Below are 24,096 nucleotides of genomic sequence, written 5' to 3'. Positions count from 1 at the left end.
TACTACTCGTGCTACATGTGCAGGGAGAGAATCAGGCTCTTCGTTCCCCTCCCGATGGTGAGTTACCAGTGTCGAGAAGGCGTGTGTGGGAAGGAGCTCCATCACTTTGGCCACTACCTCCAAGCTCTGGCGTAAGTACCGCTGCCACTCTGTCTGCTGCTGTGGGGGAAACACAGAAGGATCAGCTCTCCCGGAAAGGCAGTCCTGTCATCTTCCCTGCCCACCTAGCCTCAACCTCAAGTCCACTCTCGGACATAAAATCTTGAAGAAGTGGCCAACGACGGAACCAGGTCATTTGGTACTTTAAAAAGGCCAACCTGGAATCTTTTTTTTAATCCAATGAATTCGTTTCCTAAAAAGCTGTTTCCTCAGCACATGATCCAGAGAGAATGACCTACTTCTTCCCCCTACGGTCACAGGGACACAGAGATTTTAGAAAGCCACTGGTGAAATGCTCAAGGCCCCTCTATGAGAACGCAGCTATAGGAACCGGTCACTCGTTCATTACCTTCTGAAACAGTGCATTACTAGGTCCCTAGCAGTAGAACGGACTGCATCAGTGCCACTCAAAGTACGGTCCACAGACACGGTAGCACCAGCATCTCCCACGGCCTTGTAGGAAACGTAGATTCTGTGGCCCCCACCCCTAAATCAAAGTCTGTTTAACAAGCTGTCCCAACGATTTTTACCCATGCTCCAACGTGAGAAGCACTGAACTAAATTGTACAGCTAACAAGAAGTGAAGCTAAAGTTTACCGAGCACCCACGACGTAGCAGGCATGCAGCCAGCCCTTCCACACATTACCGTCATGTAACCGTCAGCACAGGCCAGTCAGCCACATCGCTCCCCTTTTGGGAGAGGAGAAAGTTAAGCTCAGAGAAATCTAAGGCCCAGACTTCTATCTCCTTGTGGCCCAAGGTTTCAGAGATTCAAACCCAGGCCTCTGAGTTCCAAGTACAAGGCTCTTTCTAACCCAAACACGGCCACCCTCAAGGTCTCAGCCATGCCACAGTCAGTTATTTTGAGAGCCCTACCAGTGACTTGAAAATTCTAAAGTGCATGGTGCTTAAGAAAAAGGAACATGGGAATCGTGTCCTTCAACACATTTGCCTTACCCATGTTGGGCACACGAGTGCCCAATAAATTCAAGATTGATTTTAAGATACTGATTGACAAAATATACTCAAAAGAGACTTCTTTTCATCCTAGCCTTACCATTTCAGGAGCTCTTTATGCCCTATCCCTCACCCCGCATCTAGCTAGCTTTTATTCGTTGCCCGGAGTGGGGAGCAGAGGTGTGGGTGCAAGGCAATACAGAGCCCTTGCTCAACCATTTCTCACTGTGCATATGGTGTCTCTACTTATCTCCCTAGTTCATACAGGTAAAAACGTCTGTCAACTTCTTTTTACAATTAACAAACCCCAAAAGACGAGCAGGATATATAGCTGGCCCTTGAATGACACAGGTTTAAACTGGGCATGTTCACTTACACAGGATTTTTTGTTTCAACAAACATAGTACAGCTCTGGAAATGTATTTGCTCTTACCATTTTCTTCATGACATTTTCTTTTCTCCAGCTAACGTTATGGTAAGAATATGGTATAGAACTCATGTAACATACAAAATATGTGTTCATCGACTGTCGATAAGACTTCCGGTGAACAGTCAGGCAGCTAAGTTTTAGCTAAGTTTTAGGGGAGCCAAAAGTTATACTTGGGATTTTCGACTGCACAGGTCGTCAGCACCCCTAGGCCCCACACTGGTCAAGGTCAACTGTAAAGTTCAAACACACAATTCAAACTGTAAGACTACTCTGGCTCCAGAGCAGAGAGCTTACAGATTCCAAGTCTCCGTTTGGACTCACACCGAAAATGACAATGACTACGGTTGATTAGGCCACGCCGCTTACATCATCATCCAGAGTCTCGTCATCCAGCTCCTCCAACTGGGCCTGGTTGTATCTGAACTGGATTCGATTCAACACCTCCGTGAGCAAGAGGACTAGAGCGTCTTCGTACCTATGCGGCAGGGAGAAATTCAACAACAGGTGACAGCAGGCTTTTAGCCTGGGTTTTGAAAAGGCCTCCTACACTCTGAAGAAGAATAGCGCCCCTGCTGGATTACCATATACAAGCAGTATCTGAACTAGATTTAGCTTACAGGCTGGCAAGTGCCTATGTGAGAGTGGAACGGTGGCAGGGGTATTTCTTTATTTTGCTATGTTCCAGACACCTTCTTGACGGATGGACCCTTTATCATTAGACGATGTCCTTTGTCCCCGGCAGCCACTCTTGTCCTAAAGTCTATTCTGACACTAGCATAGCTGCCCTGAATCTCTTTTGGTTACTGTCTACATGGAATAGCTTTTTCTATCCTTTTACTTTCAACCTGTTTGTGTCTTTGAAACCGAAGTGAGTCTCTATTTATAGACAACATGTAGTGGGATCATCTGTTTGCAATCCATTCTGCTAATCACTGCTTTTTAAACTAGAGAAGTTATATTCTTTACGTTTAATGTAATTACTGGTAAGGAAGGACTTCTGCCAGTATCTTTTGTTCAGCTCCTCCATTAATGCCTTCTTTTGTGTTAAACAGACACTTCTTTTCACTCCCCTGGCATTCTTTTCACCATATACTCTTGAGTTATTTTCTCAACGGGTGCCCGAGGGATTATAAGTAATGATATATAAATATCAATTTACACCGATTCAATAGAAGGTTCAACTCCATGATTCAATCCTTTTAACATCTGTGAGAGGTAGGTATATTATTGGTGTTTCTCCGACAAGGAAACCAGAGTTAACAAAAGTTAGACAGACTGCCCATGGTCACCAAGCTAGGTGATTTGAACCTGGGGCTCCCTAACTCAACATCCTATGCCCTCCTCTCTATGCATAAACCAACAATGGTCTTCGAGCCTGCTCCGCTCCGTCCCCCAAAACCTTCAGTCAGAACACTTAAAACCTAAAGGAAGAAATGGAAAAGGTCTGGAGGAACCCTGCCCCTTCTCAAAGAAACACCTAAAGCTCCAGGCCTGGCTATTTCCCACGTGTGATGACAGCCTACCTCCGGAAACACCAAGTTACATGCAGCAGTCGCACCCAAGGGCCACCAAACCCTAATTTTCAAGAACAAATCCCAAAGCCTAAATGTCTGTCCCGAAACGCTTCCAAGACAGGCTCAGGGACTGCTCCCACTCACAAAGCCGGGCACTCACGCCAGGCGTCCGGCGCCGATCCAGCCGCACGCTTTGTGACGTCGGGGCCCAGGCTGCGCAGAGCACACCTCTCCTCTGCCTGGAGGCTCTGCAGCAGGGGCGCTGGAGGAAGACCAAGAGGCAGCAGAGCACAGGGATGCCATTCTCCTGGTGGGCTCGCTGCCCTGGAAGTATCACCCCAGTGACGGTCACCTGGAGGTAAGAACTGGTCCTACTTTCAGCTTTCACATTCCTACAGCCAGCCGCGTGCACTCTCGGAGGTGCCAGCAGCAGCCAGGTCGCGCCCCGTCCTCTCAGGAGTGAGCACCAGCTCCAAGCCTCCACCCCGCTGCCTGGCCGAGCTCCTGGGTGCCCTCTCTTCAGAGACCTGAGCTGCACGGCGCCCATCCCTGAGATCCAGATTTGAACAGCTCCACTCTTTTCCTTCAGCCCTGGGGGTGGGCTGCCCCCTGTCGTTCTCATCTGCTGAATCTTGGTGTCTCCTTCTTGCTCTTCCGGCCCTCCAACACCGGTTTCATCAATCTCTTACACCGAATTCTTAAAACAATTAAGTGTGGTGTCCGTTCTCCTGACAGGACTCTACCTAATGAACCATCTAATCCAACACAGGTGAGTACCAGACAAGCTAACCACAGCTAAAAGGAATCCAGCGCCAAGATCAAATACAGTCAGTCCATCTAGTCTGCTACAACCCTTGTAACAACTCTGTACACAGTCTCGAGACTACTTGGAAATCCTCCCATGCTGTCACACTGCAGAGTCTGGTGGGCACAAGAGTTCTTTTTTTCACTAAGACAGAAACACTGACCACCCCTCCCCGCAGTGTTTGCAAATGACTTAACAACCCAGGCTGGACGGGCAACCAAGCAAGGCCGCCCAGAAACTAACGCTGGCAGGGAAGATCACTCACAAAATAGGCAACGTCTGTGGGAAGAATTGCCAGCAGACTCAAAATCCTATTTCAGTCGACTTCAGAGAAAGGTAAGATCAAACACTTAAGCCTGGAGCTTATATTTGCCATTTGCTCAGACATAAATTCCTAAAGTTAGTTACACAAGTTTTATGCTATAAATCACTACGATGGACCAGTGCATTTTCACAATTTTGCTAGGAAAGAAAATCCACTTCAGACCAGAGGACAGATGAAACCCGTCATCTACAAGTTGTCCTGCTGAGCTCAAAAGGGACTTTAAAGACTTTGTAAAATGCACAGAATTACCCTAAATTAGACCTAAACCCCTACCGGCGGTTAGCGGCTCTGGCTGCAAAAAAAGCTTATCCCATAGAAAACGGACCCCAACCACGAACCAGGCTAAACACACTCAGGTAGCAACTGCTCTCCCCAAGTGGCTGGTGAAGGTGGGCAGAGTATTCGGGTGTGGCAGACTCCGGCTCCCTACCCAAGACCCGTTCTTCCTTTCCTCCTCAGCAAGACAACACTGGGCACTGAGGCCAAGTGGAAGACTACATTTCCCAGCCTCCCTCGCAGATGGCAGTGGTCGAGGACATGCTAAGAGGAGTCACAGGGCAGAGCCTCCGGACAAGAGCCTTTGGTCCAACTCTCCGCTTCTCATTCCTGCTACCTGCGTTGCGGGTGCGAGGTCTCTACATGCAGCATCTCTGAGCATAAGGTGACCGTGGTGACGGAAGCCATGCCTGAGGCTGGTTCACATAAAGAGGTAAAAGCATTCGAGATACTAGTCAGCATACAAAGAATGAGGAGACACTGACCATTAATCAAGGGAAAGACGATCAACAGAAGCCAACCTCAAGACGCCAGTACCCTGGAATTATCGAAGACTTTTTTTTAAGGCAGCTGGTATAACCATCCTCCGTAATGTTCTTCGGGCAGGAGGTGCTAGGCACTGAATTGAACTGGGTCCACTGGAAATTCTTATGTTGAAGCCCTATCCCCCGTGTGACTGTACTTGGAGATAAGGCCTATAAAATGGGAACAGAGGTTACGTGAGGTCATAAGGGTGGGACCCTATCCAACGGGACAGTGGCCTTACATGAAGAGAAAGTGACAGGGGAGAGTGCATGCGTGCCACTCGCTCTCCCGTGCAAGCACAGAAGGGCCACATGAGGACACGGAGAAGGCGAGAGTCTGCAAGCCAGGAAGAGTCCTCACCAGGAAGTGAACCTGCCAGCACCTTGAGCCGGGACTTCCAGTCTCCAGAACTGTGACGAAGTAAACTCCCGCTGTTTAAGCCACCCGGCCTGTGGTATTTTGTCAGGACAGCCCAAGCTTGTTAATACAGTAAGTAAATGACCATAGGAAAGAAACCTGGAACTTTAAGAATGAAGGACAAAAGCAAGAAATTGGCAAATGTCTGGGTAAATACCATTTCTCTAGTGTTCTCCAGACTATTTCTCTCCTCTTAAGATCTTTAAAATATGAATGATGGATGAAGGCAAAAATAAAACACTGTCTGCTGGGGTTGTCCACGTATATAGACATAAAACATGTGGCAAGTTCAGTATAAAGGGAGGCAAAAGGATCTATGTGGTGACAAGGCATCTTCTACATACGCTCTCAGTGGTGAAGGGTTAAAAGGAAAAGTAGACATATTGTAATACCAGAGCAACCTCTTAAAAACCTCAGATAAAGACAGAGAGTCAAACAGACATACTGAAAAGGGAAACTAAATTTGTGTGAAACTAACAACAGAGTCTCAAAATAAATGAAGTAAAAACTGATAAGGGCTGAGAGGAGACATTGGTAAACCCACAATCACACACGGAGAGCTTACCTCTCTCCCGGCCACTGACTGAACATGACAGAGGACACACAGAAATGCCACCTGCCAACCCGACCTAACCAACATTTACACAACACCCCATCCGACAACAGCAGAATACACACTCTTTTCAAGTGCGCGATGAACAATCACCAAGAAAACTAAGTCATAAAACAAACCTTAACAAATTAAAAAGAACACAAACTACGTTTGCAGATCATGGTAACTAGAATATGGTAACAAGACAGATGGAGAATCTCCAATATCTGGAAGTTAAACAGCAAAGAGGAAACCCCAAGAGAAATTAGAAAATATCTTCAGTGAGGAGTGCCTGTATGGCTCACTTGGTTAAGCATCTAGCTTCAGCTCAGGTCATGATCTCACGGCCCATGGGTTTGGGCCCCGCGTCGGGCTCTGTGCTGACAGCTCAGAGCCTGGAGCCTGCTTCAGATTCTGGGCCTCCCTCTCTCTCTCTGAGCATCCTCTCTCTCTCTGAGCATCCTCTCTCTCTCTCTCTCTCTGTCTCTCTGTCTCTCTGTATCTCTCTCTCTCTCAAAAACAAACTTAAAAATTTTTTTGGATGAAGCTAAAGCAGTACTCAGAGAGAAATGTGTAGCATTAAATGTTTAAACATGCAACAGTCACAAACCTACAGACCTCTGTGACTGGAGCCACAAATGTGATTCCGAAGCACCCCAACTTCTGAGTTAAATAAAACTGTACACGTTAAGACAACTACAGAGTAGGTGTTCAGTAAACAGAGGACGGGTGAAAGAACAAATGAACAAAAACGTGAATAAATGCAGGCAATAAACAGACAAAAGTCCAAGTGAGAGAGGGCTACAAAGGACAGGGGTGGGATGCCGGCCCAATTTTGAAATTACTGAGACCCCATTCACTTGCTCTCTGGGGCCGTCAACAGCATGAATTTCTCTTCCTAGGAGCTAGGAAACGACCGGAGCCCTGACAGAAACCTAGTTGACACCTTTTATTAGTGTATCAAAATGTCACGGGTCACAACAGCACTTCCTTTTTGTTAAGCAGAAAACCCACCCGGAAGGAAAGGGCAGCAATTGTTCTCACGCTCGCCCACATGTGTTTACAGTCCAACCCGGTGTCACTCGGGATCCCTGGCTGCTCTGTGGCTGGTCCTGGCCAGCACTCTCACGACGAAGCGGTCACAGGACATGACTCGAGAACTTTAGAGGTTGCTTAACTCCCTTCAGGTTTCCTCCTCTTCCTGCAAGAAGTTCCTACACAGGTGGCTCCTCTCACAGTGACAAGCACAGAGAGAAGGGAGTGAGAGGGAGCGAGTAGAAGAGAATCAGTTCTTCACCAAACACCTACTGTCGGCCAAGCTACTCGACACGCACCGGTTCACTTCGTTTACTCAACAACCTGTAAGTCGGCACAACCTTCCCCAGAGGACAACGGAGGAAAAGGAAACTGAAATTCAGGTCTTCCCAAACCACCACCTGAAGATGGCCAACCCGGACCACGAGCTCCAGCAGCGGCTTTGTTCTGCTAAGTTACAGAACACAGCCCTCGCACAGAGGGACCCAAGTCCCCAGCAGCTCTGATCAAGAAACTCTGGAGCATTCTCACGGAGTGAGGAACATGAGGAGCTCCGATTTCCAAGCTCCTAGGTCCAAAAATAAACTCATGTACATTTGTGCTTCTAAATTTGTAGCCTACAATGCCTACACCACTTTGTTGTGATGGATGATGCAAAACCTGTAAACCGCAAGGGACAGGAACTGAGTGACTTAACCACACCTACGTTTCCCATTTAAGACACCAAGAAAACATTCTTGACGAGTTCCTGCAACATCAATTGCTTCTGAAATTCTGGCTTAAGCCACAAATGTGATTCCAAAAGCACCTCAACTTCTTTCAGATGCATTTTACCAGCCGAAAAACATTTGATCACATTTACGTGCTTTAGTTAAAATGAGTGGGTCACGACCAGTAGCCAGTGGTCTTTGTCAACTACTTTTGCGAAACAGCACATCTCTGACGCATCAGGGTCTCCTAGAACCTAGAACAGTGGTTGCCACACTTCAAAACTTTCATTTAAGGACTTGAGCGCACACCTGCATAAATATACAGTGTTTAAGAGGTGACCGGAAAAATATAGACGTTAAAATTCAACTATTTTCTTTGTGCCCCTCAGCGGACTACCTTATACAGCCCTCTTTGTAATCTGTAACCCAGATACTAAGTGATATCTGCTCAATAAACAGTTCCCTGGTGATGGTTAACTAATAGCAAAAAACCCCAGACCAGCTTTGAAGATTTCAAGGCTTTTTTTGTTTTTCAAGGGCATAAAAGTGTTGTAAGTGTATGTTTGGGGGAAAAAAAGTCATAGGGGCACCTGGGTGGCTCAGTCCAACTTCAGCTCAGGTCATGATCTCGCGGTCTGGTCCATGGGTTCGAGCCCTGCATCGGGCTCTGTGCTGACAGCTCAGCGCCTGGAGCCTGCTTCGAATTCTGTGTCTCCCCCTCTCTCTGCCCCTCCCCTACTCACACTGTCTCTCTCTCTCAAAAATAAACATTAAAAAAAGTCATAAAGAATTAGAAAGCCTCATTTAGGATGATAATCAAATGATCAATAAAAAAATTCTTAGGGACATGTGGGTGGCTCAGTCAGTTAAGCGTCCTGTGCTTGATTTCAGCTCAGGTTTCACCTCATGGTTTTTGAGATTGAGCCCCAAATCGTTGGGCTCTGTGTTGACAGCACAGAGCCCACTTGGGATTCATATTCTCTCCCTCTCCCTCTCTCTCTCTCTCTCTCTCTCTCTCTCTCTCTCTCTCTCTCTTTCCCCCCCCTCTCTCTCTCTCCCTCTCCCTCTCTTACTCATACACTCTCTCTCAAAATAAATAAATAAACATCAAAAAAAATTCCTAGTGTTGAAAGTGATCAGCCATCACCCCTGACAACCCAGTGACATCAGATGACAGATGCCTGGGCAGACAGGTCAACATTTGAAGGTGGACTAAAAGGCCTTTAGGCCACCTGGGGGCCCTGATCACTGAACTCCATGGTCACCACCACAGTCCGACGGCAGCAACGTCTTCTACTACTTATTATCATGGTTGCAGTCATCACTGCGACCATTTACTGAGTGCCTAAAACAGGCTAAATACTGTGCCAGGCATGTTATATATGTGATTTCCTTGAATCCTAACCATCCTGAGAGGTCAACATGCACATTTTGCAAGAGGAAATGTGATCAGCATATAACTTGACCAAAAGTAACACTGCTCCCATGAAGCAGAAAAGGAATTTAAATTGTATACCACTGCTCCTTCTGTCGGTAGGTTGGTGTGCACAAGTGTATCTTTAACACTAATAATCTGCCAGATTAATACTAAAATCTATTTAAGACTACACTCTGCAGATTTTCTCAATGGAACCATATTCTCCACACCTAAAACACTTTTGTACTGTGCTTTAAAAAGCATTTTCATATTAATCATTTCCTCAGTTTATTCTTCCAACAAGCGTGAGATGTCAAGTCTCCCACTAAACATAGCAAAATCAAGCACAGTCCCGGAACTACAGGACCCAACTGTTCAGCATACAAAATAGAGAATAAGGCAAAAATACCTTCCCTTTGAAGAATCTCATTCAAAAACACAATAACTAACTTTTAGTTGGCAAAATCACCAAAAACAGGATCTACTGTTGTGTAAGAGTTTCGGATACACGAATATACACCCACAAAGCACATCTGACCTGACAACAAAGCAACTTGCAAGCTATTTTGCAATCACACAAATAATGTTTGGGAACAAAAGTGCAGATTTTTAACTTGAAATGCAAATATTCAGTTTAAGATTATAAAAACTCGGTCCGATCTCTTCCCAGGCCAGGATTCTCCTCGCCGCCCCCCACAGGGCACATTGCTAGGAAGGGGTGTTCACTCACCACCAACCACTGATGCCATCTACTGAGCGAGCATTCGCAATGTGCCAAGCGTTCTAGATTCATTAGCTCAATATTTCACTTCTTAACTAAATAACTATGGTGGACAGGAACTACACTTTCTGCCTGCAAGCAAGAAAAATGACCTTGAGGAACATAAGGGGAAAAACATTTCCCCATTTTCTGTTTTTTAAAAAATGCAATAGAGTGGCGCCTGGGTGGATCAATCGGTTAAGCATCCGACTTCAGCTCAGGTCACGATCTCGCAGTTCATGGGTTCAAGCCCTGCATCTGGCTCTGTGCTGACAGCTCGGAGCCTGGAGCCAGCTTCGGATTCTGTGTCTCCCTCTCTCTGCCCCTCCCCTACTCGCGCTCTCTCTCTAAAATAAATAAACTTTTTTTTTAATTAAATAAATAAATAAAATAGAAATAAATACAATAGAAAGTACAAAAGTAATTATCGCTGGACTGTGGGATTATGGATATCTTTTCTTTATATTTTTCTATCTTTTCCTAGTTTTTAAAATACTTATTTTTCACAGCAGGTATTTACTATACTTTATTTAGGAAATTTTCACACACATACAAAAGGAGCTAGCATATAATGAGCCCCAAGTTACCATCAATAAAGGTCAACATCAATTATCAACACACGGCCAACCCTCCTTTCCCTCTATCCCAGTGGATTATTTTAAGGCAAATCCCAGACGTCCTATCATTTCATCCATCCAATAAATACTTCAGTTTTTAATCTCTAAAATAAGGGCCACTTAAAAACAAACCCTTGAGACAGTTATCACAGCTAAAGAACTATACAAATTACATTTTTAATCAGAAAATAAAATGTTTTAAGAAAATGAAATATTTAAAGGGGGAAAAAAATATATGAAAATGCTCAATGACATTACTACCTACCCAGCTTGTGTGACCCAGTTTCACTGAAGAGGTCTGACGGCCTGGCTGTCCCTTTAAGCCACAAGAAAAACGCAAAAATGTCTATTTCTATTTATCGGTATTTCTGAGGTTTACCTGTTGAGAACTGCTTCCTTGTCTCCCAGACGGCTTTTAATTTTACTTGTCAGATAGTCCAGAAAGAGCGTCCAGATATCCAAACAAGAGAAGTAACCTTCATGAGTAGGCTATGATGCAAAAGAAATCCAGACAATGAAATTACTTAACGCAGCTCCTCCTGAGAAACATCCCCACCAGTGTTTATTTCCATCAGAATGGTACAACCCTAAGCCTAGATTCCCTCCACTTCCTGGTAACCACAACTGCAATCTTTCAAATGGTTTTCATGACTGGGCCCTGGTGAACCTAACAAGACAAAGGTGCCATGGAACATATCATTATTAGGGAGATCCTATGCAGGACAAACTTAATTACAAAATAAGCCAAGCAGACACCAATCTTTAAATCTGAGATTGACGGGGAGGACTCTTACAGATCATCCCATTCAAATCTGTTTTAGAGAAAAAGAAATTGAGATCCAGGGACATGATTTATTCAAACCAGGTCCCTTTACCACCCCCCTCCCACCCCAGTAAATGCTCTTTCTACATATCATCAGGAAACCAGAAGTTTCGATGGTTCTGAAGGTGACAAGTTTACATATTTGAAAGTTAGAAAAGTAACATCTGCAGTCTTCCTACATAACAGACTGAAAATTAGCTTAAGTCTGACTCTCAGGCATGATCTCATCTGCAGAAGGAGGGGTGTCCAATGGGCTAAGAGCAACCTCTAACCAGGTGTTGACAAAGACAAAGTGAGGAGAGAAGAACAAGTCTCTGTAGGGTCTAGTGCCTGACTCATTGTGCTCCGATTCCTCAAGAGCCTTGAGATTCTATTTCATGTAAACTCCAGGCACTACATTCTCCAACGTCTAGTCCTTCTCACGCATATTCAATTTCAACTTGTGCCCCCCCACCCAGTCCCTTCTATATCCACTGAATTTCTTGCTACCTATAAGAGCTCTTTGGTTTTGTGATTGCTTCATTGAAGCAATGTTGGGTGGCAGGATCAGATAGGGAAAGAAGTAAGACCATCATCTTCTTGGATCAGTTTCCTTCCATCTCGGATCCACAAGGAAATCCAGAGGCTTATAAGGGCATGTGTGGGATTTGCCCATTGGGTGGTAGCAGGAGATGGAAGTTCTGTACGCAGTCTGAGACAGAAAGCTAACTTTTTCCGGGGCAGACTGGGGCAGAGTCCAACCTCACAGCTCACAGGGTTGCCTTGGAACTGACAATCAGGACCTGACAGGGCCATCCTCTGAAAAGAAAATGACCATTTCCTGTCTCCACTTCATCCTTTGCAAAATCCAGGATGTACATGACATGAAGTGAACCAGAAGAATAAGCACAGAAAACAATAAGCCACGTGGAAATAATATAAGTAGCCTGTAGACAGGCACTCAATTTGCACAGCCAGGAGATGGGAGTCTTCCCTGGCTTCAGCTTGCTGAGCTCCCTGTGAGTCAATCACTCAGTTGGCCTTCCTAGGTTTAAAAACACCCATGTTCTCCTCCACAGAACATAGCTGATCAGGAAGTACTTTTGGGGGGGCGCCTGGGTGGCTCAGTCAGTTAAGCGTCAGACTTCAGCTCAGGTCATGATCTCAGTCTGTGAGTTCGAGCCCCGCGTCGGGCTCTGTACTGACAGCTCAGAGCCTGGGGCCTGCTTCAGATTCTGTGTTTCCCCCTCTCTGCCCCTCCCCTGCTTGTGCTGTCTTTCTCTCAAAAATAAATTAAAATATATTAAAAAAGAAAGAAAAGAAAAGAAAAGAAAAGAAAAGAAAAGAAAAGAAAAGAAAAGAAACAAAACGAATCGAAACCAAGGCTCCAAAGCAAAGTCACCTGCGCAAGATGAAAAGATAAGGAACAGAAAGAGAACCAGAATGTGGAACTTCAGCCTCCTGGCGTAGAGCCCTGTTCCCCGGTGCCACACCACCCCAGGCACTGTTTTAGGAAAAGGGGGCGGGATGAAAACGCAAGGCCCAGAAGGAACTGCTAAGGATGCAGTAAGAGGACCAGGAAGACAGAAATCAGATGCTCAGAGGGGACACCACAGCGAGGGGAGCAACGCTGGAGGCAAACACCTGCTGAGCTATAGTGGCCAGAGGGGCTGTGGTGGGACACTTCGGTGAGAGAAAAAATGTAGGACAAGAAACAAGAGAGAGGAGATGCTTATAGAAAGATACTAACACCACCTTTGTCTTATTACTATTCCTTCAACACATGATGACCAGTACTAAAATTTCTTATGAAAATTTTTTTAAGTAATCTCTATACTCAACACGGGGCTCGAACTCACGACCCTGAGACCAAGAGTCAGATGCTCCGCCAACTGAGCCGGCCAGGCACCCCTCTGAATTTTAGAAACAAAAGGCAAAAATACTGAGTACACTCAAAACCCTCTAGACAAGAGGAAAGAACGTTTTCCAGCTTTGCAGATAATTAAACCATGATAAAGTATGATCACACTGTTAATGACCAGATGAGAACTTAAAACTGTCTCTTGAGGGCACTTCATTTCTTATTCTTAAGTCTTACCCCAAAGAATTCCCCTACCACCGCCAGCTCCTGACCCTGGAGTGCACCCTGCCCATTTACGATAGGCAGCCCAGCCTATAGTAAACTGCGCAGAACACCTTCTAGCTTCCTGCCCCTCCGCCCAATGCTCAAATCTGCTTCTTCCTGGACCTCAAAGGACACTGACTCCCATAGTCCAAGAGCCCACACCCAGAAAGGAAGGGCCTCCAGATGAATGGATAAAGAAGATGTGGTGTGTGTACACACACACACACACACACACACAATGGAGTATTACTCGGCAATCAAAAAGAATGAAATCTTGCCATTTGCAACTACGCGGATGGAACTAGAAGGTATTATTATGCTAAGCAAAATTAGAGAAAGACAAACATCATGTGACTGCACTCATATGAGGAATTTAAGACACAAAACAGATGAACATAAGGGAAGGGCAGCAAAAATAATATAAAAACAGGGAGGGGGACAAAACACAAGAGACTCTTAAATACAGAGAACAGACAGAGTTGCTGGAGGGGTTGTGGGAGCGGGGATGGGCTAAATGGGGAAGGGGCATAAGGAAGACACTTGTTGGGATGAGCACTGGGCGTTATACATAGGGGATGAATCACTGGAATCTACTCCTGAAACCATTGTTGCGCTGTATGCTAACTCGCTTGGATGTAAATTAAAAAATAAACAAATAAATAATTTTAAAAAATTTTTTAATGTTTTGAAAGAGAAAAAAAAAGAACGGAAGGAAGGAAGGTCCTCATACAGGAGACCAAGAGAGGACAAGGAAGCTCAGCTGACAGTAACCTCGGGTAAAGGACAAAGAAAGAAGCCTGTTGTCTGCTTCATGACCATATTCATTTCTTTTCCCAGTATATACATGTAATATATAAACATACAAAACCACCACTTTGATTTCAATGGAAAACCAACACCTAAAATTCTAGGCAAAGGACCACAGAAGATGAACAGGGGCAAGACTGTGAAGATGCCCACCACAGTCGATCTCCTTAAGTGAGGAAACTGAAATCGAAGGCAATTAAAAAGACTGCTCCAAGGACACAGACCTCATAGAAACAACCAGAGCTCCAACACAGAACTGTTTGTTGGGTTCAAGTCCAAAAAAGTAGGCATAAGACATGCATACTTTAAAACTTGTACTTAGGGGCGCCTGGGTGGCGCAGTCGGTTAAGCGTCCGACTTCAGCCAGGTCATGATCTCGCGGTCCGTGAGTTCGAGCCCTGCGTCGGGCTCTGGGCTGATGGCTCAGAGCCTGGAGCCTGTTTCCGATTCTGTGTCTCCCTCTCTCTGCCCCTCCCCCATTCATGCTCTGTCTCTCTCTGTCCCAAAAATAAATAAACGTTGAAAAAAAAAACAAAAAAAAAAAAAAAAAAAAACTTGTACTTAGCTTTCTTCTATGTCATATATAAAGGGCAGATAAAAAACTTCACAGGCAGAGCAAACTGCAAAACATTTTCACTCCACTTTCCCCAAAACCCCTTCTTTGTGACTGACCTCAGCACTGGCTCCCCATCTCTTTCATTTCTGCTACACTTACTCTAACGTATCTACTGAATCCTTTCTTCCCGGTCCCCTCCGGGAGGTCTCTGGATCCATCTCGAAACGCTCCTACCCGGAATGCTTCTCTCCCACCCCCTCGCCCTCCCACATCTCGTCACCTCTCCCATCCCCTCTTAGGTCTGGTGAACTGAGCGTGCTGTCCTTCCTGCCCTGCACTCACTGGCCCCTCTACCAGACATCCTGATACTTCCTCAACCCTCGTCCTCCTCCACCCCCACCCTCCCTGCTGCACCCAGGAGCGGTTCACCCTCACCCACTGGGGGCGCTTACTTTTATGCGCCGAGTACCCCCCTGAAAAAGGCTAGCTCACACACCAAACCCTCGCTCCAAATCCCCAACCACACACACACACACCCCCCTCCCAGCCTAGGCCCTTGTCTCTCTTCTACCCTCGTGAAGCTACATCATTGGTGGTTTAAACTTCCACGACACGTAAAATCCACAACTTATAAAATCACATGCCTTCCCTGACCCGGGAACGTCATACCCAGGTTACGCCAACAGAAAGAGCTACACAGGTACACCCAAAAGCACGTATGAGAACGCCCACTGCAAGAGAATTCATGATCACCAAAAACCGAGCAGCTCATATCTGCAGTGGGACAGATTTTCAGATAATGACTTACTATAAAGCAATGAAAACAAACTACTGCCACACACACAACACAGGTGAATCTCACAAACATGATGTGGAATGAAAAACCAAGACAAAACAAATATATACTGGAGACATCCACGGAGAGAAGTTCCACAACAGGCAAAAGGAATCTGGGACGTTAAGGTCAAGATTGGGGTGACGCACGGGAAGTGAAGGGGAAGGCACCCAAGGCGGAGCTGGCAGTAATGTTCTACTTCTTGACGAAGGTGGTGGTTACATGGCTGTGTTCATTTTGGGAAAATTCATCAAGCTGTCCACGCGGGATCTATGCGCTTCTCCGAATGGGTGTGATACTTCAATAGAAAACTTATTTTAAAGACACTCACAGAAGGATGAGCGCTGAGTAATGTACAGAACTGTTGAATCACTATATTGTACACTTGAAACTCATATAACACTGCATTAATTATACTGGAATTAAAAAATAAATTACACACACACAAATGCACAAGGGAGAAGACACGACAGAAATGTCTAAAACCAGGCTGATGATGACTGCACCAGTCTATAAATCTAGTGAACATCACGGAGCTGTACAATCACGATGGGTGAATTTCATGAGATATATAATTCTACCTCAATAAACCATTTAAAATATGTATATAAAGAAAAGACATTGGGCCACCACAAAATGTAAACAAGGCACAAGGACTTTGCTCGTGAGGGTTTATACGCCCAGCTCCTGATACACAAGGAGCTCAAAAAGTATTTGTTGAATGGGAGCAAAAATCCGATCCGCCAAAAGTTAACTCCTCAGAGCTTCAGTATTTATTTTTTTTTATAATATTGTTTTTTTTTCAACGTTTATTTATTTCAGAGAGACAGAGAGTGAGTGGGGGAGGGGCAGAGAGAGACAGGCAGACAAGAGAATCCCAAAGGGCTCAAACCCACAAACCACGAGGATCATGACCTGAACTGAAAAACCAAGAGTCGGACGCTTAACCCACCGAACACCCAGGCGCCCCGAGCTTCATTATTTATCATCTCCCTGTAGGAAGTTTTAGTGCCAGTTACAGAAGGAAAGGCCCTAATTTCAGACTATTTCTATCTTTTGCTTCTCCAACAAAACAGTGGTTAAGAACACAGACTCTAGGAGTTCAAACGCCTGGCCCCACCACTTAACTGTATGACCCTGAGCCGGTTACTCTGCGCCTCAGTTTCTTTATCTGGGAAGTGGAGATGACGATAGTAACACCCACCTCAAAGGGTCATTAGGAAGGACAAACGTGTTAATCTTCACAAAGCCAACACTATACAAACGTCCGGGAAATAAACTACCCTGGAAACAACAAAGCGTGCTTTTTCAGGAGGAAAAGGATGAGCGGTGCCGGTGCTTTACCTGATGAAATGTGTACTTGAACAAAAGCGTCAAAAACTCCACCACAGGGAACTGGGAGTAGGACTCGATTCTTCTCAGGTGGACACTCACGAAGAGCCGCAGGAAGTCAGTAAACTTCTCGACATAGCTAAGTAAGACAAGAAGACGAGAAGAGACGATCAGAAACCCAGCCACCTCCTTAGAAGAGAACTCAAATTCAATCCAAATTTCTTTCAGTACAGAACTACGCAGATTTAAAACAGCTTTTCAGTTAAAAAGATAAAGGCCTGCAACAATTACCTACAGGTCAGGCAACCCTTCATTCCATTACCACCTGAAACATAGCAGAAAAGCAACTTTAATCCTCAGGCACTCTCTACTAAGACATCTTATAAACTAGGGCTCTCGCCGTTTCTAAGTCCTTCATGTTACAACCGATTCAAGAGAAAGAAAGTGATACTAAAAAGTCAAGGGGCAGAGCATGTGCGTCATGTCAATGTGGCAAGTCTGGAAGGCCGGTTGCCTTTGCTAGGAGCCCGAAATATTAACGTGAATGTGCTAAGAACAAAACAAGGCTATACCAAAGGCATGGCATCTGGATAACGTATATGCAGACTTGGAACCTAATGCTCGTCCCCCCCCCCCCCGCCCCCGCCCTCCGGCTCCCGGCACTCAATAAACGTAAGCACATCCCGATCTACTCAGAAAGTGACTGCAAATATAAGGGAGGGGAAGAAGCTGCCCGAGCTGGACAGGCCTCGGGGACAATTCAGTCTGGCGCTTCACTGTACAGACGAGGCCCAGGGAGATCCAGTGACCCGCCCAAGGTCACTGGGCCAGCTCGTGGCAAAATGAGACTACCGACTACCATCCACTCCCACGCCAGTGCTCTTTCCTTTCACAGCACAGTGGCTCCCCAACTCATGTGTATGTACAATATCATTTCCCAGAGGAGTGTGGGTCCCAGCTGCAAGGATAAGAGACTGTTGTTACTAGATACACAGCACATCATCACTCTCACATGTCACAAACTGTCATTTTAAGCCCCTAAATACCAAAAGGTGATTCGAAAATGAGATGGACGTACCTCCAGAGATCACATTGCGGACACCGATAAAGACTTACTTATGGGCCTTAGTCAAAAATTAAATAATGGCTAAAACCAATTCTGAAAGTCCTAACTGCAAAAAGTTTTGTTTTCTTGTTTTTTGTTTTTTAAAGCAAGGATCTATGCAATAATAATGGGGGAGAAGAAGACAACTACGCAGAAGAGCAAAATTGCCCCATAAATAAAATGTCCCACATTGTGCCTGGGACCCAGCACCCTGAGGGCGGCCAACCTGCCTGCCTGACCTCCAAACGGCTAGCTAACACACATGTAAACTTTTCTGCAGTTTAAAACAAAAACAAAAACATTAATCTGCTTGATCAGGAGAATGGCCGTCTCTGTGGATCATGGGACCAAAAACTTGAAACACAGTTAAGGCGTTTGAATCAACTGTTTTTAGAGAGAGTCAGGCGTGAAGAGACTTCTCTCGATGCCTTTGACCACAGATACTCAACAGCAGGGGCTCCTTATTCCTCGTTCTGCTTCTAACGTGACAGTCAGAGCCGTCACCCAGTTTACTGCTCTCTAGGAAGATGCACTCAATTCCCTGCCACCCATGAAATAAAGAGAAGCTTGGGTAAATGTCACGCAATCTCGATTTTATTTCACTCTCCAACCCAAGTTTTTGGGCACACAAACAAGGGCCTTTCGGCAGCTAAAACTATAGATTTTATTTCACCTCATTTTCTTTCCCTTGCCCACCTTCTGGTACAGGTGCTAATGAGCAGTTGAAAGTTAGAAACAGGCAGGAAAGGAGAAGAGAAGCAAAGGCCCTGGGGTAAGTAGCCCCTAAACAACCGAGAATGGACTTAGCTGTTTAGAATTAGTGGTCAGGGGCCCAAGAGCCAGGAAGCAAGCACACAGTATTGTTCATGTCACCTTTCTGCTTCCAGGCACCTCTCAGCTTTCACAGGGCAATAGGAAGCATAGGATTAAAATATAAAACCAAAAGCACAGAAGTTACACGTAACAAAATCAGTACATAGGTAACCCACGACGACATCTCTATGCCATCAGTACGTCAGCCATCGCGAACGTTATGCCTCACGTAAAACTCAAAACAACTGATACCTGATGGTCGGTACGAGCGGCTAGACTTTTTTTTAACATATAAAGTGCAGCCTTTCTTAACCAAAGCTAGAAAGGATATGAAATTGTCTGTTTGCATGCCGATGCCTCTGAATTCATACAGAAAGCTATTATAAAATGAAAAAACCAACATATCACCATAAGAGATTATGAGCTCTTTTGCGATTATACAAAGAAAATTTCGCACAAAGCTTGTTTACGATGGACCAAACCAAAACAATCTTAGGCATCTATGTTTTTAACTTTAGAAAACCTTAACAAAGTTGCTAAATTAAAAAGCACTAAAATGGTCTGTAAACCCTTGACTTTACATTCTGCTACTTACTCTAAGGAAAAGGAAAATGCCTTAACTCTACGCAGCTTAATAGCAAAAAGCAAGCCAAGGAAAGTGGATTAACATATTAACAACATTTGCTGCCCGGCGCTCTAGAAGAATTTTCTAACTCAATACAATGTATCTGCCTGGAAGTTTCTGAACAGTCAACATGATGCTTTTATATGTAAGTTTCTAATTTGCTCTCTTGCTTTTACACAGCAGTAGCCAGCGTCACATCGATGAAAGCTCTAAGACAGATAAATGACATCATCTGGAGGGAGATACATGAGACCACGCCTCAGGGTACCGTGACAGCGTCATCTGTGTGAGTACTTCAGAAGGAAAAGCGAGGTAATTTTCAGCTCCATTCAAGGGGAGGGTCACAAAGAAACACGGTGTGTGCCACGCTAAGACGTGCCCATATTCCCATCTCTTGCTTTTGATGGAAATGTGCCGTGTGTGTAAAACTCACAGTAACAACGACATGCCTACACGCTGCACGATGTGCACTGGGGGAAAGTCACGGAGTCAAAACTGACAAGCAACGTCAAGTGAAAAGGGGGGATTAGAACTCCTGTACCTCCGCGGCCTCCTCCCACGTTCCTGGCTACGCACGAGCAGCAGACTCGGCTCCTGCGCCACTCAGACCTGCAGGCGAATCGTGAGGACGAAGGGAGGGGGTGGAAGGGAGGACAGGAGACAGACGGGGGAAAAGACAACAAACCTGCACAATTCACAGTCACTTTCCAAACGTGGCTCGCTCCCCTCTACCACCCTAGCCCTTCCAGCTAAGCTCAGACTTACTGGTACACACCTACCTGTCCGTTCCTCATCAGGAGCCCCAAATTCTGAAACCAAAGAGGATTACAGACACCATGCGGCACAACACGGTAAACGGTCAAGGCCCCTTCTTAGGGCGCGGCCGGTTCCACACCCGTGTTCATTACCTCTCATCGAGTTCTTCTAGCCTGCTCTTCACCGTGTGGGCATTGTTATCCTTGGTGATTTTCTGCAGGAGGTAGAAAGTCTGCTGGAACATACGCAGTAAATACTCTTCGAATTCCATAGGCACACAGTTCTTGGACATGAGTTCATTGATGCAGGACATGGCCAGGACCCCAAGACGGCCACGCTCCTGACCCAACACACAGTTCTGGCTGCTGCCGTTAACTGATGCCATCTTTCTGGCCCGGATGTCACAGCCAAAGCGCGCAAAGTGGAAGATGGTGGTTAGGAGGGACGGGGTGATGCTGGCAGACAGAGGAATCCAACTGAAGAGATGGGCCAGGCACTCCAAGGCCAGGGAACACATATACTCACTCTCCGCATCAAGGATGGGGATTGGCTGGTTCAACAGTTTGGCTGAACTAGGACTCTGCAGCAGGTTACTCAGTAAGTCACCTGGAAATACACAAAGGTTTTAACAACCACCCTACCAAGTCTCTTACAAACCAATTTAAGCACAACAAAGAGAAAACAAAAGCCACCTTTCACCAAGCTACACATTAAAGATACCTGCAGAAACGTAAAATAATGCCACTCAGGAAACTTTCGTTTGCTTTGGAGAATGCATCTTTCGTTAAAATACATTCTTTGTTCGTATGTAGAGTTCATCACAGTCCTTTTTAAATGAATTAATGTAAATTTCCTCAGTGTTATGTCAACAGATACAACCCACAAAGCTCTTTGAGGACCATGGCGACTTTTAGGAGTAAAGCCATCCTGGGTGGCAGGGTGGGCAGAACGGGTGAAGGGGGTCAAGAAATACAAACTTCCAGTTAGAAGATACAGAAGCCCTGGGGATACAATGTACGGTGGTGACTACGGTTAGTTAACGAGACCGTACCGTCCATTTGAAAGTTGCTAGGGGAGTGAATTTTAAAAGTTCCCATAAGAAAGACAATTTTTAATCGTGTGTGGTAATGGATATTAACTCCACTTTCCGTTGCCATCAGTTTGCAATACATACACCATGACGTTGTACCCCTGGAGCTACAGTGTTATAGGTCAATTATATTTCAATTAAATAAGGGGGTCCAGAGACTAAAACACTGAGAACTACTGCGCTGCTCGAGGTAAGTCTGTGGACCTGTATCGTCAGCACATCTGGCAGCTTGTCAGAAATATAAATTCTCAGGCCCTGCCCACACGTGCTGCTGGGGATCCTGGAGGCGTGTGGTCGAGACACGGGTTTTTACATACTTTCCAAGAAGTGATGCTTGCGCATGCTTAATTTTTTTAGTTTTTTTTTTTAAGTTTTTATTTTAATCACCTGGCACTCATCACAAGCGTGCTCCTTAATCCCCGTCACCTATTTCACCCACCCCCCACCTCCCCTCTGGTTACCATCGGTTTGTTCTCTACAGTTAAGAGTCTCTTTCTTAGTTTGTCTCTTTTTCTCCTTTTCTCATTTGCTTTACTTCTTAAATTCCATATATGACTGAAATCATACGGTATTTGTCCTCCTCGGACTTATTTCACATAGCATAATACCTCTAGCTCCATCCATAAAGGTCATTGCAAATGGCAAGATGTCATTCTTCTTTGTGTGTGTGTGTGTGTGTGTGTGTGTGTGTGTGTTTAATGGCTGAACAATATTCTATTGAATAGACATACCACATCTTCTTTATCCATTCATCAACTGATGGGACACCTGGGCTGCTTCCATATCTTGGCTATTACAAATAGTGCAGCTATAAACATAAAAGTGCACGTATCCCTCTGAATTGGTGTTTTTGTAATTCATCGGGTAAATACTCAGTAGTGCTGCTGGGTCCTGGAGTAGTTCTTTTTTTAACTTTCTGAGGAACCTCCAACAGGCTTCATTTTTGAGAAGCATGAGACTAACGGAAAGCACGCGAGACGAAATGGGGATTGCAAAAAAAAGGTATCATGATTTTAGAGAAGACGGACATTCAAAGCTATAACAAGAAGAAAACTTTCCTGAAAAGAAGGCGTGCATATACAAAATAAAGGGGCTTATTCTGCCTCAGGAAGAAATGATAAAGACTAAGAATCCTAGGAATAAGGAAGGAACGTAGGCAGAAAAAGCACAAGCACAGAAGATAAAACACCACACTCAGACTTCTCCACAGTCACGCAAGAAACCAGACAGCAGTGGTAGAGTACCCACAAGTTCTGAGGCAGAAAATGACTTAACCCAAAGCTCTCCTTTGAGTACGAAGGAAGGGGACATTTTCTCAAACACAAAAACTCAGGTCACATACCGCCCACGGCCTCTTAAGGAGGATCCTGTTCGTGAAACCATGCAAATAAAGCAATAAACAAAAACGCAGAATTAAGGAATGGAGCAGCTGTGGCAAGGGGACTACAGCAAGCTTGAATTAAATATAGAATCAAGACTAAACATATGTAGGAATCACAGAGGGTGTGCTGCCTAACTCCCTCTTCTTTCACAAGCACGTTGTCTCAAAACATACGGGCTAGGATTAAAACATGTAGTAAGAAAATGGTTTTCATCATCTTTTTTTTTTCTTCTTAATCCTACAGGTGTCTTTTACAAACTAATATTCCTGTGGCAAAACCACCCCAAGGTCAGGAATTCCCTTAGGGTTAATACTTCCCATTCAACTCAGGTAAAACTACAATTTGTTGCTATGAAAAATAAAAACTACGGCACCTGGATGGCTCAGTCAGGAGAGTATGTGACCCTTGACCTTGGGGTCATGAGTTCAACCCCGTGTTGGGTAGAGATATTACTTAAAAATAAAATCTTTAAAAAATTAAAATGTATGATATGATGCCACTTTGTCTTTTTATTTAGCTTAACCTCTCTGTATCTATATAGAGAGAGGCATCTGGAATGACGTTATTTCTGGATGGTGGAATAGTGGCTAAATCTTTACACTGTATTTTGTGCTTTACAGAAACAATTCTCAAACATTTTGATCCCAGAACTTTTTTACACTCTTTAAGAATTATTGAGGGGGCGCCTGGGTGGTTCAGTCGGTTAAACTTCGGCTCAGGTCATGATCTCACAGTCTGTGAGTTCGAGCCCCGCGTCGGGCTCTGTACTGTCAGTTCAGAGCCTGGAGCCTGCTACGGATTCTGTGTCTCCTTCTCTCTCTGCCCCTCCCCCCCACTCACACTCTTTCTCTATCAAAAAATGAATAAACGTTAAAAAAACATTAAAAAAAATAAAAAAGAATTATTGAGGATGCAGGGGTGCCTGCGTGGCTCAGTCAGCTAGCTGAGCATCCAACTTTGGCTCAGATCATGACCTTGTAGTTCGGGAGTTCAAGCCCCGCATCAGGGTCTCTGCTCTCCACACAGAGCCCGCTTTGGATCCTCTGTCCCCCCGCCCCCTCCCCCGGCCCCCACTCTCTCAAAAATAAATAGGGGCACCTGGGTGGCTCAGTTGGTTAAGCGTCCAACTTTATAGCTCAGGTCATGATCTTGCAGTCTGTGAGTTCGAGCCCCTCATCAGGCTCTGCACTAACAGCTCAGAGCCTGGAGCCTGCTTCAGATTCTCTATCTCCCTCTCTCTCTGCCCCTCCCCTGCTCACTCTCTCTCTCTCTCTCAAAGAAGATAAACATTAAATTCTTTTTTAAATTTTTTTAAATAAATAAATAAAT

General features: G+C 45.1%; 1 protein-coding gene across 7 annotated transcripts in view; it reads right to left on the bottom strand.

Moving 5' to 3' along the window:
• The window catches only part of XPO6 (exportin 6), a 103,388-nt gene that overhangs the window by 30,219 nt on the left and 49,073 nt on the right, over positions 1–24,096 (bottom strand). For 2 of the 7 annotated variants that reach the window (XM_043560239.1, XM_043560237.1), the window contains exons 7-11: positions 20,448–20,901; positions 17,009–17,135; positions 10,919–11,028; positions 1,913–2,021; positions 67–159 (exon numbers count right to left, since the gene is read on the bottom strand). In XM_043560239.1, coding sequence (XP_043416174.1) covers positions 67–159; positions 1,913–2,021; positions 10,919–11,028; positions 17,009–17,135; positions 20,448–20,901 — 893 coding nt within the window. Of the gene's footprint in view, positions 1–3; positions 160–1,912; positions 2,022–10,918; positions 11,029–17,008; positions 17,136–20,447; positions 20,902–24,096 lie in introns of all 7 variants that reach the window. The other 5 variants (XM_043560234.1, XM_043560236.1, XM_043560238.1 and 2 more) reach the window with 3 other exon arrangements.

Source organism: Prionailurus bengalensis, chromosome E3 (genome assembly GCF_016509475.1).
Source record: "Prionailurus bengalensis isolate Pbe53 chromosome E3, Fcat_Pben_1.1_paternal_pri, whole genome shotgun sequence".
Lineage (NCBI taxonomy): Eukaryota > Metazoa > Chordata > Mammalia > Carnivora > Felidae > Prionailurus > Prionailurus bengalensis.
The sequence above is the reverse complement of the archived record's forward strand: the minus strand, read 5'-3'. Positions and strand labels throughout refer to the sequence as shown.